This window comes from Condylura cristata, unplaced genomic scaffold (genome assembly GCF_000260355.1).
Source record: "Condylura cristata isolate star-nosed mole 26May11 unplaced genomic scaffold, ConCri1.0 scaffold00013, whole genome shotgun sequence".
Classification (NCBI taxonomy): Eukaryota; Metazoa; Chordata; class Mammalia; order Eulipotyphla; family Talpidae; genus Condylura; species Condylura cristata.
Window position 1 is genome coordinate 46,168,806 of NW_004567114.1, and position 20,461 is coordinate 46,189,266.

The following is a 20,461-nucleotide window of genomic DNA, read 5'->3' on the forward strand; positions in this document are numbered from 1 at the left end:
AAAATTAGCTGCTTTTCATGATGTCTCAAATCAGAAATTTTGTTTCTTATTAACCAAAGTAAGTTGTTTGTGTTTAATATAAACTTTCAGTTTATAAAGAATGTATGGCTTAAAAACTTCACCAAATTGAATTTATTAGTATTCTAAATAACCATCTTGATTTTTGTATTACACTTTATACAGTATTACTATATTCAATTCACAGGAGTATTTAATGCCATTTATCCTAAATCAGTGTAGAATATAGCCTTCTATACAATTTAGTTATTGAAAACATTAAAAATGAAATAGAAAAATTTCATTTGACCAGAATTCCCTGTGTAGCCACAGTCAGCCTACCTCCACAATATCAAGAACTAATTTTTAAAGGACATAAAACAGATAATGACAACAAAATGTTAACATCACCTCAATATTGATATCATATATAAAGTTAAGAAGACATAAAACTTAAAAACACAATTGGTAGAAGACAGAAGTATTTAAAAAAATAAATCTGTGGTCCTAAAAACCAGTTGAGGAAGTAATTGGTCCCTATTTTACTTCCTAGCAAAAACACAAAATCTATGTCAGCCAAGTTTTCAAACTCAGAGGACATTTCAATTCAGTATGTTTTGGGTCAGGCCCCAGATTTATGATTTTGAAAACATGCTTCGGATGTCTGACACATGCCTCTGTGAAGAACATTTAACATATATTCATTACCAATCATCTTGGCCTTTATTGTTTTAAAGGTACCGGGATACTGTTCCAACAATGTATCATGGACATCTGCTCTTCAGTGTGTGAAAGAAAAAAGGGTGGTTGTAATGAAGTGAGAGCAGAAGGAAAAGGGGAAAAGTAGGCAGGAGCTATTGTAGATGTGGGCAGAGACAGGAAAGGCCCGGGAGGAATTTTTGGGAATATTGAGAATTACTCACATAATCCATTTAGATCAGGGCTCACTGTGTTGGTAAAACAATTTCATTCTACTACCCTCATCATTCTCCAGTCAGAAGACTAGGTTCTTATGGCTAAAATGAAGACAGGATGAGTAGATATTAGCTGAGCAAAGGAAATAAGGTGATGGAAGATGTAGGGTATTTTAGTCAGAGGAAATATCAGGTCCAAAGACCAAAGTCCTAATACAAAGACTGGAAAAGCTTCCTGGATTTATCTAAAACCATCCCGTATAAAGATGACTGTCCGTGGTGTACCTAAAATTCAGTCTCCTACTGTAAGTTTATGCTTCATTCATGTATTCACTTTGATTAACTTTTGGCATACTGCAAAAAATATGGATAAGACAATACGGATATATAACCTAAGAATCATATAGGGTAACAGGCCTTAATGGGCTTACATTTGGCTCACTAAAGAAATGAATGTTTTTGAAACAGTAAATAGGGGCTTAAATTAAAAGATGCTGAATTGGCACATCTTTCTATTATTATTTCAATTTGTGTCAAGGTAAATTTCATGTTGGATTCCTAAGCCCCACAGATGATGGAACTCAGAGGTAGGGTCTTTGGGAGATACTTAAATCATGAGAAAGATGCTTCATAATGGTTACTTGTTTTTATCCAAGAGACCACACAGATCACCCCATGTTCTTCTATAGTAAATTAAACTGTAATCTATGAATTAACTGGATTAAAGGGGAAAAAACTAGGAGTAAAAAAAAAATCATTACCTTCAAAACTATGAAACTCAATTGGAGTTACAGTCAAAATAAAATGTTTAGCATTCAATTTTATTATTATAAAACCAAAGCAAACAAATTAAATTGTAAAAATTAGAATCTGAAGAAAAAAGCAGAGTGAAAGAGTAATAGAAATGGAAATGTTTGACATGTTGAATGTACAAATAAAACAAAAAGCATCATTAAACGAAAACAAAAAAGGAAATCCCAGAGGATAAGAGGGAAAAAAAAGAGAATAATATAGTATAAAGAGAAGTAGAAGAAATTCAAAGATTAAGAGAATTGACTATAACTGCATGGTATAAATCTGATAAAGTGGAGAGAATAGTGGGCTTTTCTAGCAAAATATACAACCTACCAAAACTGACTTAAAGAACAGAAAAATGGGAGGATTATACTGAAACTACTAAAAGGTAATACAGAATTCACTGCTATAAAAAGACACCAGGATTCTATGGTAATCTTTAAAACTGGATTCTAATTAATATTTAAAGCAAGGTCATTCCATCTTAGTCTTTTCAACAACACAGATAAAAATAGAAATTTATGTCATGCTTTAAGCTAGTAACACTGACACCAAAATTAATATAGCTACAACCATCTTGAAAAAGAACAACAAAGTTGGAAGACTCATTGATCTTGATGTCACACCTTCTACAAATCTGTAGTGTGGTACCAGCATAAGAAAATAGATGTATTCCTAGTGGACTTACACTGAGAGTACATAACTAAATCCTCCTATTATGGTCAACTGACTTGAAGGATGTTAAGCGAATTCACTAGGGAAAAAACCTTTTCAACGAAGAGTGCAGAGACTACTGAATATCCATATGTAAAGAAAATACTAGATTTCTTACCTATACAGTTCTTTAAATTAAAAATTGGTCACAGATCTAAATGTGAGAGCTAATACTATAAAAAGAAAAAAAAATACAGATCTTTATGACCTTGAATTAGGCAAAGCCTTCATAATATCTGAGTCAAAAGTATAAGCAACAAAAGTAGAGAGATAAATTGGATTTAGAATGAAAGCCTTGGCAGCTCCTGGTGGCTCAATGAGTTAGGACTCAACACTGGAAGGTAGCTGCAGTCTCTTCAGTGCAAGTTCGATACCTTGCTTTGGAGGTGACCCACATGGCGCAGCAGATCTCTCCTGTCTCACCTGCTGCTCCCCTCAGTAGTGTACTTCCTCAATCTGCATGTTCTTTTCCCCACTCTGTCTCTGGTGAATCCTCTAGCCACCTCTGTACCTCTGGCCTGTACCCCAATTCTGTATGCATAAATAAACCTTTTTTTAAAAAAATGAAAGCCTTTTGGTACACCCCTCTCCATGTGGGACACTGCTCTACATATTCACATACCCTCTTGTGATCCTTCAGCCCACCATTTAGCAGCTGGTAGGACTATAATGCTTGGGAAACAGCAATGATTTTTGAATACTATGTTAAGAAAATAGGAGGGGGGGGATTGCTTTCTGAGGAATGTGTGTAATGGCCATGCCAGACTGTGTTAATACTTTTGGAGATGAAAATGTCATGACAAAATGGAACATACCTTGAAAAAATACAATGTTCATGTAGTTCAAAAGAGAAGTCTGAAGAAACTACAGCTGATGGTAGAAAAACTCAGATTGGCATTAACTTTACATATGGCACATTTATTCTACATCAGAATGGAATGCAATGGCAAGCACAATAACAAATAACAAATAAACTGGAAGATGGGAAATTAGTGGTGGATTGTGCCATGACTAATGTCATCTGTTTTGAGATCCGTGAAAAAGAATCAAAATTCCATCATTTTGGACAGAAATTAGCTGTGAAGTTGAACAAGCTCCCCTGATACTGTATTCATTTGTCTTTAACACAAATATTTTATGTGCAATTATTTCAAAATATTGGTCTCATTGTGATCATCCTTTTGGCTAGTAAATGAATGTTTGTGCTAAAAAAAGAAAAAAAAAGAAAGAAACCTTTGGTTATTAAAAATGAAAAGGCTGCCCACAGAAAGGGAAATTATTTGCAAATCATATAAACCAGGTAATTATTTGCAAAAGGAAGTTGTAGCCAGAATATATAAAGGAAACATCCAACTCACCCACAAAAACCAAGTTGCCCAATAAAAAAATGGGGAAAAGAGATCAACAGATAATACGCGGAAAGAAATAAAAAAATGACTGATATGCATGAGAAAAGAGGGTCAACATGATCAGTCATTATGGGGGAAATGCACATCAAAACCACAATAAGATACACCTTCACGTCCTTCAAGATGGCCATAGAAAGACGGTGTTAGCAATGATGTGGAAAAACTGGAAATCTTACATATAACTGGTGAGAATGTAAAAATATTCCACTTGGGAACATTCTGAAAATTTTTCAAAAAACTAAACATAGGGTTACTGTACACCCCACCTATTACGTTCTCTGGTGTCTTACAAATAGGAATGCAAACATATGTTCATGTCCAAGCAAAAAATGTACATGAATGCTTTTAGCAGCATTATTTATCTTAGTACAAAAGCAGAAACCTAAATACCCCACAGCTAATGAACTAACAAACAGAATAAGTATACTGTATATAACATGTATAAAAATGTACCTATTTATGTATAGAAATAAAAGGAATGAAACACTGAAAAATGTTATGGAATGAGTGAATCTGAAATCAGTACGTTACAATGGATGATGGTGGACAACTATGGGTCTTAGTGGTAGGTGTGGTTGGTAACACAGATCTGAAAGGGATGATCCGATATCTCTAAATCATCTATAGGGCTGCAAAACAATGTTAACTCAATAAACAAACAAAATAGATCTCAATTCTTTTAACTTTTAAAAAAATTATTATGGTTTAAGTGAAAGAAGTCAGTGCAAAAGGACCATGTATTTTGTGATTTCATTTACATGAATTATCCAGAATAGGCAAATCTGCCATGTAGGTATTGAAAATATTCTAAAATTAGACTGAACTTTGAACATATTAAAAAATAGTGACCTATATATTTTAATTATATATCTAGTGTTACAATAAAAGTACAACAGATGCTTATCTATCAACCCACTGAAAGGTATCTGGTTTCTTTCTATATTTGGACAATTAGAAATAAAACTTCTATGACTATGCATGCACTTAATTTGTATTGGCCTAAATTTTCATTTTTCTGGGATAAAGACCTAAAAGTGCAAAAGCAGGGTTTTAGGGTATGGTAATGCTTAACCTTATAAGAAACTGACAAGCTGCTTTCCAGTGATAGCTGCCATCATTTTACCTGGCAATAAAACATTTGATATTGTGCATATTCTTTAACAGTTTTCTTTAAAGCTTTATTTATTTATGCATATAAGAAATGGGGTTTAGGCCAGAGGTGCAGGTAGTAAGGACTCATCAGAGACAGAGTAGGGTACAGAACAGGCAGATTGATTGCAATGACTACTGAGGGGAGCAATGGGTGAGACAGAAGAGGTTTGCTGTGCCATATGGGTCAGCTCCCTGGCCAGGGATTCAACTTGTGCTGCAGTGGCTGCAGAGAGCTTCATAGTGCTGTGTTTTAACCTCCTGTGCCACAATGGTGGGGGTGGGAAGATGCATAATTTTTAATTTGGCCATTATAACTGTTATGCCATGGAAGTTCTTGTGACTTAAATGAATGTATAAGATCTTTAGAAATAAAAGTAACATTAAAAAGTTTAGGAAAAAAAACAAAATGAAAGTAACATTTCAGGATCCTTTTGTCAAATATTCTACTTCAGCAATATTGGAGTTGAATATCTTAATTTAACTGATTGTACTGTTATTTAAGTATTCTTCTGGAAATTTATCTGAAATACAAGTCTTAAAATTCTATACACATATCTTTTCTCAAGAAACTATCAGAGAATGTATTCCATCAAAATGTAAGTGAAGTAGAAGAAAAATGGACTCCAGCAACAGCTGATCTAACATGAGAGAAACTGATAAAATGATTTAGCAGGTAAGTTCCAGCACACATAATGTCCTACACAGCCATCAGTTTAGATGCTCAAGAAATATGGGTAATATTTTCAAATTAACTGATATACACTAGATGCAATATAAAGAGATTTAGATTTCTGGTTGAGTATAGATGAATACATTAGTAATATATACACAGCTACATAGTGTGTAAACAATAATTGAGACAATAATTCTGAGAAGAAAAATGTTGAAAAAGAAAGAAAATTTGTTTTTTCAAGAAGTGTGAATGATATGAGATTTTTATCCTACTTGCAAGCCCACAAATCAGCTTCCTGTGTATGCTGGCAGAAGATACAAGAATTCTAGGACACAAAGAACTTTAGGTATTCAGACCCAGCACAAACAGCACAAGCTTCATGTTTGCATCGGTTGCCTTTATCTCCAGCTCTCTGTTCAGGCAACACATAGGAGACCAGCTGGCACACACAGTAGGTATGCATCCAGCTGAAGAACTTCAAATGCAGCCAAATCGCTTATAATATACTACAGGCAAACATGTCTGACCTTTGTTCCAGAGGTGCTGCTTTTATTACACTGGACAGTAAACCAATCTGTCTTCTGCTTAGAGGAAACACTATCTCTATCCTTCAAGGCTGCCTGCTAAATAAATATCCTTAAAAATAGTCCAAAACAGGGCCCTCCCTGGTGGCGCAGCGGGTTAAAGCACAGCACTGAGAATCTAAAGCCGCCTCCGCATTAGTTCGATTCCCACCTGCCCCGGAGGTGACCACATGGCGTGGCAGACCTCTCCTGACCCGCCCGCTGCTCCCCTCAGCAGTGTACCTCATCGATCTGCCTGTTCTGTTCCCCACTCTGTCTCTGGCGAAGCCTCTCACCGCCCCTGAGCCTCTGGCCTGTACCCCAGTTCTGTATGCACAATAAATAAATATTTAAAAAAAAAATAGTCCAAAACAGAAGTTTCTTGTGCCTCTGTTCACAAGATACCTAAAAACACAAAAAAAAAAAACCATGGGAGGACTGTTATTCATTACAGAGTCACACCAGAACTAATTTTAAAGATTCAAATAAAATAGAATTTAAAATGTCTAAGCACAAATATGTCATTAGACTATGTATTATTTCCTTATATCTTGCTTTAGCTTTATACTGTATTTTCTATTAACCAGATCTTGAGATAAAAATATAATTCCTGCTATATGGTAAGCTGTAAATAAGGGAGTATGATGATAGTTTATAGGCAAGTTGGTGGTGGGAGTTTTACTGGGATTATACAATGATGCAAAAAATATAAATTAAAAAATTAAAAATAATATACATAGGAAACACTGCTCTATAAAAATTTTGAGAAAGCTAAAATCTCATCTTCACAGTGAGAAGCCAATGAGTAAGAAAAATGAAAACAGTATGTATTTTCCACATAGCTATATAGTACAAGCATTAGGATAAATTGCTACAAGACTTGAGAGTAATTTCTTCATGGTTAAGTGGAGAAAACCAATTGTTGTTGTTGTTGTTGTTGTTGTTTTATTACTACCCATATAGAATCATTTGCCTTCTAAAACTATGTGCTTTATTAAAAATTAAAAATAGAAAAATAATCAAATTTTTAGTTTGCTAAATTAAATATTTACACAGAAAATATTTCCACAGCAGTGTTCATGAGAGTGTAAACTTACAAGCACTCTTGTAAGCCTGTTGTTAACAATCGGGCATCTGTTAAGACTGGTTACGATTTTTTGCTCAATGGCTGTCAAATACTTTAAATTTCATTGGTAGATAACAGAAATATACAAAGTAAACAAAAAATATCTATTCTCATGGAGTTTTCAGTACTATCAGGAAAACAGACAATGAATTAACAGGTAAATATTGATAATATACTTTCTTAGATGATGGGTAACTTTAGAGAAGCAGCAAGGAATAGCATAGAGAAAACGCTGGTAAGGATATGCAGGTTACAAGGTGCGGGTCAACAAAGGCCTCGCTGAGACGGCAGCATTTGAATAAACTGGAAGGAGATAAACTAGTGGTCTCCGAGGATGCTATGCTGCATCTGTACACTGGACACTAGTGGCAGGAAGTCCTGTGGGGGAGGGGGAGTGCTCCTACTGCTTCAGGCTGCCTGGGGCAGAGCGTGGCACTACAGCTCTCTAGGGAGCAAGGCATCTTGCTACAAGAAGCAACAAAATTGGGATAAAGGGCCCCGTTGGCATTAACAGTGTTTATACAAGCAAGATAGACCACCATCTGAAACCTTTCGGTGAGTGCAGAGATACAGACTCACCTTGCATGGGATGACTGATTCAGAGCTCATAAAATATCTAAATATTGTGGGACAACTAATGATTAGTCATCACAATACAAGTGTCCAGTTGAGAAACCAGAGGTATTTGTCTGGGGCACTTGGACAAAAGACATGGAAAGGTGCGCGAGATGCGGTGGTTCTGGGTCAGACCAGGTCATTGTTAACAGTGACATTTCTACCACCGCTGGATGTTTTGTAAAATTTAGTCAATCTATTGAAATGTACCTGAAAAAAATGGGAAAAGTCTAGAACAGTGTTCATTGTCAATTTTCATTCATTTACTACTACAAAATAGTTGCATGGTGGGCTATAAAACTACACAAAAAATCCACAAAATAAGTTGCCAGTGCCTGACAAACTGAGGACAGGACAGTAATGCTTTAGTAATTCTCAAATACGGGATTTTCCTAAAATCAAGTCAGTAACAGTATGTTCTATTTTACTGGTTAATTTTTAAAAGGGGAAAAGTTAAATTATGTTTTCCTGAACTTTGCATATCTTCCATTTTAGACTCTCTTTAGGTTTGACAGAATGGATTTATTGCACTGTTCAAGTGGGGGAGCTGATGTCAGCACAGGGCTATCAATTCCTTTGAAAGTAGTAATTATAAATGAAAAAAACTTTGCTGTAAAGCTAAAGCCTTCCCAAATCAAAACTTTTGGTCAAGTAGCTTAACTCAGAACTCATGTGGAAGATATTTAAATATGAAACAAAGCAAAGGAGTCTGAAAACTCAGAACCTTTGTTTGATCCTGAAAGTAATGATAGTCCAAAAGTAACACTATATTGCTCCTATTAGTTTCTTGTCCATTTATTTCATTTGCATAGCTTCCACACTGAAAAAAAATAACACAATTATTTGCTTTTAATTTAGAAAACTTGAACTTACAAAGCTATGGCTATTTCTACTGTTTGAATACCTGCAGTTTAGAACTCTTAAAACCCCTGTTTTATGGAATCAAGCTTTAAATGACGATGAAATAAAACTAAATATGTATTTTTAAGGAGAAAAAAGGGGTTGGTGTGATATCTAGGTGAAGGTTATAGCTAGGAGGCAGGGAGAGAAAATATGATATACAATTATGCCTGGTGTGTTTGAGGAACAGCAGGAGAAAAGTATGACTGAACTGAAGTATGATGTGAAGGAGGAAATTGAGGGCCAGATCAAGAGGTGTTATAGGCTTATCCTCTGAGTGAAATGGCAGAGCAGTGGAAAGTTCTTGGCAGAGGAGTAATGTGATCTGACTTTAATCCTAATTTTAAAAGGATCATCTGGAGGCTATGTTGAGCATAGAAGGCAGCAAGGATAGAAACAAGGACCATTAGGAGGCTTTTGCAATAACAGAACAAAAGATGATGAAGGCCTGAAAGGCAGTAACAGCAATGGAAATGGTTAGAAGTGGCTGCATTCTTATATGCACTAAAAGTAAAGCCAGGGGAATGTTTACAAATAGGATATGGAGTGCGAAAGAGAGAGAGGAGTTAAGGTTAATGCTAAGGATTCTAACCTAAACTACTGGTAGGGCAGAGATGTTCTTTTCAGACAGAATCTACAGAAAGACAAGTTTGTGGGGTAAGATCATGAGTTTGGTTTTTGGCAGCTGAGGTCCTTATACACATCCCAGCTAGGACAGGCAGCTTTTAACTTGGATCCTAATAATCTCTCCCTTCTTGTAGTCACACCATGTACAACTTCTCCATTAATTGTGGATGATCCTTAGTGACTCATGCTGTAACTTTTTATTTTAAAATAAAATTATAATTTCACAAAACAAACCAAAAAAGCACATAAGATAATGAGATTCCATATACCCCCTATATAACTTCTGCAGTAATTAATGACTCACATCGTCACAGCACAATATCTAAACCATGAAACTGACAATTAGGCAAAACCCAAAGATCACACAAACTAAGTTATGTGTATGTTCATGTGTGTAGTTCTATGCAATTATATGTAGATTGACATCACCATTACCAGAATCAAGATACAAAACAGTTAACATCAAAACAAGGATCCACTGGTGCCCCATTTATAGCCACAACCATGCCATCCTGCTGCAAATAATAAACATATCCATTTTGCTGTAAAAATATCTTGGTTTGGGGCCTCACTGGTGGTACTAGGGGTTAAGTTTCAGCACTATGATGCTAGTCTGCTGTATCTGTATGTATAAATAAATAAAATCTTTTTTTAAAGACTTATATCTTTATGCATACAGAACTGGGGTATAGGCCAGAGGTGTAGGGGCAGGTGAGAGGATTCACCAGAGACAGATGGGGGAGTGGGGAGCAGAACAGGCAGATCGAGGAAGTACACTGCTGAGGGGAGCAATGGGCAGGTCAGGAGAGATCTGCCAGCCATGTGGATCACCTCTGGGGCAGGGACTGAACTCATGCTGAAGTGGCTTTGTCTTTTCAGTGCTGTGCTTTAACCCACTATGCCACGAGGGAGGGCCCTAAAATATATATTTTTTTAAAGTCTTGGTTTAAAATATATAGTCATCCTACCGATAGTCATACAAGTTTTAAATTGACTTCTTATTCTTTAATTCAGAATCTAGGGCTTTATTCAGATCATCTCATAAGTACACATAATTTAGCAAATGGTTAAAACAATACTGCCCATTCGTAAAATCACACTTTTTAGTTTAAATGGTATTCAATTACCTCATTTTGGAGATATAAAATAATTTGACAAGTATCACATAGTCCACTCATGGCAAAGCAAGGACACAATGTCTGATAACATATATTCATTTTGTCACCATAACATATAAGACAGGTGGATAATGTATTATACTTTATAAATTTGTCTATATATTTTAACCATTGGAACAAAATTTCTTCCTTCACTACTTAAAATCTGGGAGTCAATACTTAAAAGAGGTTAACTGACCTTCCAATTGCTCTTCGAATAGTAAATGGGAAATCCAGCATTTTTAAATTAAGAATCTACTACCCTAATTACCATTTAGAAAAGTAGAAACTCCACTGACAGTAGAAAGGTAGTATTATTTGGGCATGTCAAAGACAGTAAATTAACATGGCTAATAAAGAACAATGACTATATTCATCTCAATATATATTATTTACTATGTAGTACTATTATTTACTATGTAGTGCACTGAATAGAGTTTGCTATTTACTCAGTCTCTTAAGAGTAACTTACCCTGCAGTGAATCTAAACAGTAAAGATAATATGAACAAACAGAAATCTCTTCAATATTTTTAAGCCAATAGAGAAAAAAACAGAATTCTTAATACTGTATTGGTCAATTCATGAACCAAGAAACTTTAGTGAAAACAGAAAGCTTCAGTTGGGCAGTGACATTCTAGAAAGCTTTAGTTGGGCAGTGACTGATTATGGAAGTAATTAATATAATAATCCAATAATTCCATGTCTTGAACTTAGCATGTAATAAATGCATTGACTTCAACTAGGATAAATTCAAACTGATTTTTGGTAAAGAAAAAACAAAAAAACAGTAACACCATATTAATTGAGTTCAACAATGTGTGAAAGTCCAAAAGGAAGCAGCATAAAGAAATTGCGGTCGCTTATTTTTAATGAGTTCTTGATTTGGATATAATAACAGGTGTACAATCAACAAATACAATAATGAAAACCAGCTTTTCCCTTTGTAAACATAACTGGGGCTAAAAACTAAACAAATCAGTAAGAACAATTTTGAAAAAAAAAAAATGTATGTATACAGGGAATTATTCTGTCACCAGAAAAGAACTGAGTCTATATGTTTAATAGTCTCATGGTGGCTCACTTGCTACAAGTCTCGGTGATGTAAAGGACAGTCCCCTCATTGCTCACTTCATGACCGTAAAATAGCTGCTACTGTTTCAGGAAACAAGCTAAGTGTCCAAGGTAATAAGAAGGCAAAAAATGGTACCTTCTGTATCCGTCCTACATTAGAGTAACAAAAATAGTTGCGGACACACTCCTCTTTCTCCCCTCCATGCCATAGAATTCCTCTCATGTTCAATGGCAAACAGAAAGACAAAGAGCATGTACACCTTCCCTAACTTCTACAGCAAAGGTGAAGACAGGAGAATCTGAGTGGGAATAAACGCTAAATAGAGTTAATAGTAATGACTCAGATCCTGATCTCTTCCCAGGGAGAAAACTTGGGGTAAGATAAATTAGGGATTTGGTTTTAAATTGTAGACGTTAAGAAATCCAAGTGGACAAGCAAACAAATCCACCATTAGGATATCAGTAACAGATAGTGTTGAAGGAATAGATGAAATTATAATATACAAACCTACAAAAAAAAAAAACACTGAAAGTTTGCAAGGATGATATGGAGCAACTGAGATTTTTATTTATTAGTGGGAGTGGAAAAAAATTGTACAGTCACTTAAGACAGTTTGGCAGTTTCTTATAAAATTAAATATCCTTTTAGCATATGATCCATTACAAATAAGACAAAGAAAGAAAAACAAAACAAACAAAAAAAAACAAACAAAAAAACAAGTAAGCACTGGCTAGGAAATGGAAAAATGCAATACTAAATGTTTAAAACTATGATCTCTAAGAAATCAGCCTCTTAATATAAGTGGATAAAATTTATTTTAAATGAGAAAATAAGTTGCTTCTTAAGGATGACTTTCAGGATATAGACTAAGGTCCGCTAAAATTCAGCACTGTAATTTGTGGACCACTGTGCTTTACTCGTTATTAGGGAAAACTGCAAATATGTGAGTGGGAAACAGTGTCATGTTAGCTAATTATCTAGTATAGTTACATGCTACTTCAGAAAAATGCTTAAAAATAATCACCAAAAATCCAATTTTATTATACTGTCATAAAAAATTAATTCACAGAGGAAATGTCCTGGTTATTAAAATAAATAAGTCATTATTATTCAAATAGCATTAGAATATTAAAAAGCATTTCCTTGTTTGATAATCATCTAATTGTCATAATCATAAGTTTGGAAAGTTCTATGTAATGCATAACCATTAACTTCGATTTTTTCCCGAATGTATCTGTAAGACTGGTTCCTTAAAGGATTTAAGTGTAACACAATAAAATGACACATGAATTTTTCAGCAATGATGGTATATAACTCTACATTGTTAGTAGAAATAAAAACATTGTTAGTAGTAATAAAAATTATTACTGTTAGAAATATAGGCAGATTAAAGGCACTTACAACAAAGACTTTATAACATTTTTCCTAAATTTCATGTTTAGGCACTAACTAATATTAAATCAGCTAATAAATAAATAAATATAAATGGATTGTAAATGATAAGTATAGAGCTCAGAAAGGAAGCAGTTGATTGATTTACCAGAAAGCTTGGCAAACAATTTTTATCTGCCAACATGAATAACGAGTGCAACAATAAAAGCAGCAAGTAAATACAAAGACCCTGTAAGGTAAGAGTATTTTTCAAATGATTCAGAATAAAGTAGACTATGAATGACCTAATTTCCATAATATATTTTTAAGATTTCTTATGAGGAAATGTGGCATAAAATAACTAAACATGATTCAAACCACTATTATACAAGATAGATATTTAAAAAAGAAATTAAATGAACTTTAACAATGAATTAAAACATTTTTAGAAACTTAGCTTTAACAGAATGAATTGAGAGTTTTTAAAAAGCATCTACCCTGCTTCTACATAAAATTGAAAGTTGATTTTTTTAATGGATGAAGTTATGGAGGATCAAATGAATGAAAAACTAATACTTTTGCAGATAAAGATAACGTAGTAGAATAGATGTTAACAGTACCCTGTCAGGAATAAAAATGTACTTTATCTAAATACTTATTTATTTAGTGTATGATTTACAGAGATTTTCTGTTTTATGGGGCTTGATTTCATTTCTTTTTTTTTTTTTTTTTAACTTGAAGGCTTCTCTTGATCTACATCTTCTCATTTCTAATTTTAATACTTAAATATGTACATCTATTTATTTCCATAAATAGCAGCTGACATTTAATTCTACTAAACATAAACATATGAAACCAAAAGATAACAAAGTGATAATAATATATCACTAAATGGATATTTCAAAATGAGGTACAGTACATTTTGCAGAAAAATCTACCTTTAACTAAACCTTACACTCCTGGAGCAAATGAAAAATATTTTCCACATCAAAATGTTACTGTTTTTCACAACTTTAGTAGATGATTCTGACCTTCTGAACTACACTGCTAGCATACAGAAAAAACTAAGGTTAAGGCAACAAAGTGCAATACAATCCTCATGGTAGCACATCATTTTTTTCTGTACAATAACAACGACGATGTCATTGCTAATGACACTGGTAAGCACCGTGAGGGCAGGGAAAAGCACTATGTCACACAACTCTCTGCTAGAAACTGGAGTAACGACAAAAGGAGAATGAAAAGTTATAAAGCATTTAGAAAAAATATGTAACTAGTAGAATAGAAATATTGCCATTTCTTATGATCTTGAATCTACATTACAATGAATAGACCTTCTTATCACAAAATGAACCCTCCCACTTCTTTCAAGTTCTACAACATATTCTTTTCTAAGTGACATTTTAGTACAATTTTAGTTCCTAAATGGTTCCTGATATTGGAAGTCATGAAAAAAAAATTAGTGTAATAAATACTGAAGTGAAGAAAAAGCTTATGATCTTTTTTCCCCTTCATTATGGTCACTTTTCATTAACTACAAAAGACAGTTATGTTATTAAATCAGAAACAGAATGAACATGTACCAACATTTATTAATATGCTACCATTCAAAACTCAGAAAATATGTTGTTTTCATGTACACATACACGAAATAAAATAATACCATAACAGAAGGGTGCTGTATCTGTGTTTAAAGAAGGGGTTGTTGGCAAACACCACAGCTCACTTCTGCTGAAATGTACACAACTGATATATGCAGCACAGAAAGCTGGCACCAAGGGCTTACAACCTTAATTTGCCTGCAAGAAGGAACGGAGATTTACCTTCAGAGCACGTTCTTGATTGTTTTCAGCAGTCAGATGTCTCATGTTGTTTGCTGAAGTCTGGTTCTGCTCTTTCAGATGATGAAGCTCCTGCTCCAGCCGTTTGCACTGCCACAGGGGAAGAATCCCATTAAGTAAAGGAGTTATAGCATTTTTTTTCACCAAGCCACATGAATTAATGTAAATAATATCATTGTATTCTCTAAAAAAAAATCTTTTGCAAAAAGTAAGCTAAAAATAATGTTGAGTATGAATAAAATAATGTTTACAGTGGTCAGTCAATTTATAGTTGCCTTTCATTATACTAAATTATATAATACAAACTAGTTATTTTTTATAAAATTATGATCAGATTATATTCAACTTTGTTTTCCTCATTAACCAAACAATATAACTTCTTGCTAAATTAAATATGCTTTTAAAAATCACATTGTGTCTAAATAAAATACAGATGATATTCTGTAATGAATTTTTTGCAATGAATACTATCATAAAATACATATTAAGAAATTGAAAAAATATTTTTAGAAATATCTAAAGGAGCAATTGTGTAGGGAAAAGCCAAGGACCATAGACTTTCTTATGTCCTATAAACTTAGAAACAAGTTATTTTTTTAAATTTCTCTTATTTTGACTAAACCTTATTTTTAAATAAAACAAGTGAAAACAAATATGTGAAGGAAGATTTTGACTTACTGGTATTATAAAAGAATATAAATAAATTTTAAATAATAGGATAAGTAGACTAATAGAAGCATCTATGTCCAAAAAAAAAAAAATCAATGAAATGTCATGCTATTTGAATAGCTAATAATATGAATATTCTGGATATTTTACAGAATAATTTAATAATTTTCAGGCTATAACCAAATCAGGACCATATGAAGATACCAGAGGGAATAAAATATTAAAGCACCTTTCCTAAAATACTTAAAAGTTATTCATTTATTTTTAAATGTGGATATTTAAGTGATAACCCACAAGTACACACATATTGACATAAGATTTGGACAAAGTTATTTCTAGAATACCTGCCAAATAACTAGCTACCTTATAATCTTTAAAAAATCATTATTAAGATGTAACCAAGATGCAGTTAATACAAATTGGAATTTCTTCCTATTCTGATGTCAATTTCCTCTGCCTAAAAAGTCTAAAACAGGGCCCTCCCTGGTGGCGCAGTGGGTTAAAGCACAGCACAAAGAAGTTTAAGCCACTTCCGCATGAGTTCTATCCCCTCCCCAGAGGTGACCCACAAGGCGTGGCAGACCTCTCCTGACCCGCCCGCTGCTTCCCTCAGCAGTGTACCTCGTCGATCTGCCTGTTCTGCTCCCTGCTCTGTCTCTGGTGACTCCTCTCACCCTCCACATCTCTACCCTGTACCCCAGTTCTGTACGAATAAATAAATAAATCTTTTTTTTTTTAAAGATTTATTTATTTGTGCATACAGAACTGGGGTACAGACCAGAGGCTCAGGGGCGGTGAGAGGCTTCACCAGAGACAGAGTGGGGAACAGAACAGGCAGATCGACAAAGTACACTGCTGAGGGGAGCAGCGGGCGGGTCAGGAGAGGTCTGCCGCGCCATGTGGTCACCTCCGGGGCAGGCGGGATTCGAACTCATGCGGAAGTGGCTTAAGCTTCCTAGTGCTGTGCCCTAACCTGCTGTGCCACCAGGGAGGGCCTAGAAGAGAGAGATTTAAGGGGGGTAGAGTGGGGAATGGAATCAAAAACAGTGGGGAGAGGGAAAGGCACTGGACTACGGTGATGGCACACAGGTGATATGGTGATGGGAAACCTACAGGGATTACAACTGAAATGGAAAAATGCATAAAATGATGTAAAAATAAACTATATTAATATATATATATATTCAAGGGTTTAATTGAGGTATATAATTTTATAAGCTGAATGAGGAAGAATACAGGAGAAAAGGAATGGGCAAGAGTTGTGTGAACTCTTAACATGTTCACAAATAAATCAGAAATTATCAAAAAAAAGGTTTCTTTCCTATCTTCATGAAGCACAAGAAAAGAGTACACTCACTGTTGCTGAAAAAAAAAATGGTGAGACAGGGGATATGCTAAATGAAATAAGTCAGAGGGAAAAAGACAAATATCAAATAGTGAAACTCACAGGTGGAATTATAGCAAAACAAAACAAAGGGTCGAACCAAACCACACCAGTAACAAACCTTAGAAATCTACCTGTGAAACTGAGGCTACAGGTCAGGGATAGGGGAGGGAAGGCAATGTGGAGGGGGCACAGTGGACTATGGAGGAGGGCTGTGGGTGCCTTGATAGTAGCTGTGGTGTGGAGACATGCATCTGAAGAGGTGTAAGTCTATGCTTATGAATCACACAAGGCACTGTAAGCCAAAGCTTCCTTAATAAAAATAAACAATGAGTGTATTTTCATTTCTTTATGAGATTTAAATTTAACATTAACATGGGAATCAAACTGTGTCAACAAAAACTTTGAATCGAATAGACATGCTCTTCTCAAATACGTTTATGAACTATAATTCATTATATTTAAGTTAATCAATCCTATACTTTCCTACATTGAATATTATACTTGCAACTAACACTCACACATGCATATGCATGTGTAATTTCTTCTGTCTTGTTTTTTAAATAAACTCTTTTAATTTTAAAATTTATTCTGAAGCAAAGTGATTCCATTTTATTACCAAATGCTACAATAAATTATTGACTGTCATTTTTTATTTTACAGAAAACAAAGATCCTACCCTTTAAAAAAACAAAAAAAATCCTGATAATCTCACTAATATATTCTTTATACATGCTTAGTTTTAAATTAAAATTATTTGTTGCTTAAAATTTGAAGGATAGGGGCCCTCCCTGGTGGTGCAGTGGGTTAAAGCAAAGCACTAAGAAGCTAAAGCTACTTCATTAAGAGTTCGAACCCTGCCTGCCCTGGAGGTGACCACATGGCACATCAGACCTCTCTTGCCTCTCCTGCTGCTCCCCTCAGCAGTGTACTTTGTCGATTTGCCTATTTTGCTCCCCACTCTGTCTCTGTTGAATCCTCTCACTGCCCCTGCACCTCTGGCCTGTACTCCAGTTCTGTATGCACAAATAAATATATCTTAAATTTTTTTTTTGCAGGAAACAGGTAATAAATAGAAAAGTAAGCACCTCCCCCTAATTTTAACCAAATATAAACACATTTGCTAAAATTCTTTCAGATTAAAAAAAAACAACAAGAGAACTTTACTCACCTAACTCCCTATTCTGACATGCATTTTCATTCAAACAATATTTATTAAGCACTCACCATGCAGTTACATGGTGGGAGATAGCATTTAACAAAGTAGACATACCCCTGTTCCCATGGAAGTCACATTCTAGTTGGGAAAGGAGACAATAAAACAAATGAATGAAATAAGTAGTATGATAAAAGGTGAAAATGTTATGGCAGGGCTGGGGGAACAGATTAGGATTATAGGGAATACCAAAAGGATGGAAAAGAGTATCTTTTATTTTAAAATGGAAACTACTTTTCTAATAAAATTTAAGTAGAAAAGATAACCGAGAAAGTAATTTAGAAAAAGATATTTGAATAAAGAACCACAGATAAAGAAATAGATCTTCAAATCTTTGAAAGGAATGGTTCAAATGAGAAGAACAATAAGTGCAAAGCCCTGAAGATTGTCTGACATGTATGAGTAAATCGGAGAAAATGGAAGATGAGGTGAGAAGAGCCTTGAAGTCCTTATAAAGACATTAGGTTTTCTCTAAGCTGAAATGTTGCTGGAAAGTTTTAAAAAACACACCACCATGACTTGTGTGACATTAGCATGAGATTACTTGGACTGTTCTGTATTTAGACTGCAGGGGACAGGCAGAAACAGGAAGTGGATGGTAGGTTAATGAGTATTCCAGAAAAGGGGGAAGTTGGCTCAGGACTAGGAAAGGAGCAGTGGTAAGTACTCAGACTCTGGATATTTTAGAAGGTACAGTCAATCAAGAGTACATTATATTTTATTGACTGTCTTTTCCAGATGTATAAAAATGGAGAATGATCATGTGATTACTGTGCTGAGCCTTAATTATTCATTAGTGTATCACTAATGAATACTCTGCTAACTATCTCTGGGACAAAAACATACATGATGATCTGGAACATCTGTTTTAGTAGCTTACGAAGAACTATCAACTAGAATCAGAAAGGACTCAGTGGTCAGCATAAAACACATCAATAGAGTAACTGCAATACCTTGAAACATAAAATATGCTTAAATTGTTAAATTTATAATGGAAAAAATAAAAACAATTGTCACTGTTGGGGAAAATAGTAAGCCAGAATTTTACCTACCTTACCTACCCTTTTTAATATGAATTTAACACTAGCTAATCAAAGGGTAAGACAACTATAGAAGTATTCAAGTTAATAATGAATAATGTTGTGATATCACAATTTTGAAAGCATTAATCCATTGACTGATTTAGACACTGAGATCTGCTAACAATATAGTTCTTTCACAAGTGACATGTGATTACAGATAAAAGCATAAAATGACTTACAAAGTAGTAGGCTCACTAGTAAAAACAAATTTAAATCTGATCAAGGTTCTATACGGAATATCCACACTTACAGGAGATGAGAGAAGACAGAAACATATAAAGTAATACCACAAAAATACAATGGCTAAATGGGGAAATTCTATAAGAAAACTAACTGCATTTGTTTAAAAAACTCAGTTCTAAAGGAAAAAAAAATAGGAGAGGCATTTGAGATTAAAATAAAATAGGTAATGTTAATTCAGGAATGTGCAATGGTTTTTACTTAGTTACAAATTTAAAAATAAATTATGACATTTATGAAACCACTGAAATTTGAAAAGTAACTGAATGCTTCACAATATTAAATAACTACTGCTAATAATTTTGGTTTGACGATAGTCCTGTGATTGCTTTCACAACAGCCAATAACTTTTAAAGACACAATAAAATCTACAGATAAAATGCCTATTAAGTGTTGGATTTCCTTGAAAACAATGAGAAATGAGTGAAGGAAATAGATGATAAAAGATGGTTATGTGTTGTAGCCAGGTGAAAATCTCATGCGGATTCTTCATTCTCAAAGGTTACTGGTAAGAAAATAAAATTGCCTCACAAACAAGCAAAAGCAGTTCTACAACGTGACTGAACCAAACATATTAAAACAGATTATCGATGAAAATTTTTATAAAATGAATTTAGCCCACATTTACTTAAGAACTGTTTTTACCAGTCACTTCTTTATTAATCAACATTATAAATTCTGAAAAACTATACCAAATGCGTTCTTGTGATTCTGTTTTACTTTATGAAAGATTATCATGTCTTAAGTTTCTAACAAAAAGGTCTCTAATATTGTCTAAACTTTTAAAAGTTGCTGGTTCTCCTTATAACAGTTGTTAACAACCATAAATAATTTTGACTGCATTACAATCAAACTTATCTTCCCACTTGGATGCTATACAACTCTTTCCTTTGGAAACAGAATATATATATTATATTTATATATATTATATAATATCACATAT

At 34.1% G+C, this 20,461-nt stretch overlaps 1 protein-coding gene across 4 annotated transcripts in view; it reads right to left on the minus strand.

The window, feature by feature from the left end:
- Window positions 1–20,461, minus strand: part of MIPOL1 (mirror-image polydactyly 1) — a 245,081-nt gene that overhangs the window by 118,465 nt on the left and 106,155 nt on the right. For all 4 annotated transcript variants that reach the window (XM_012724721.1, XM_012724723.1, XM_012724722.1 and 1 more), the window contains one exon: window positions 14,910–15,017. In XM_012724721.1, the coding sequence (XP_012580175.1) occupies window positions 14,910–15,017 (108 nt within the window). The remainder of the gene's footprint in view (window positions 1–14,909; window positions 15,018–20,461) is intronic.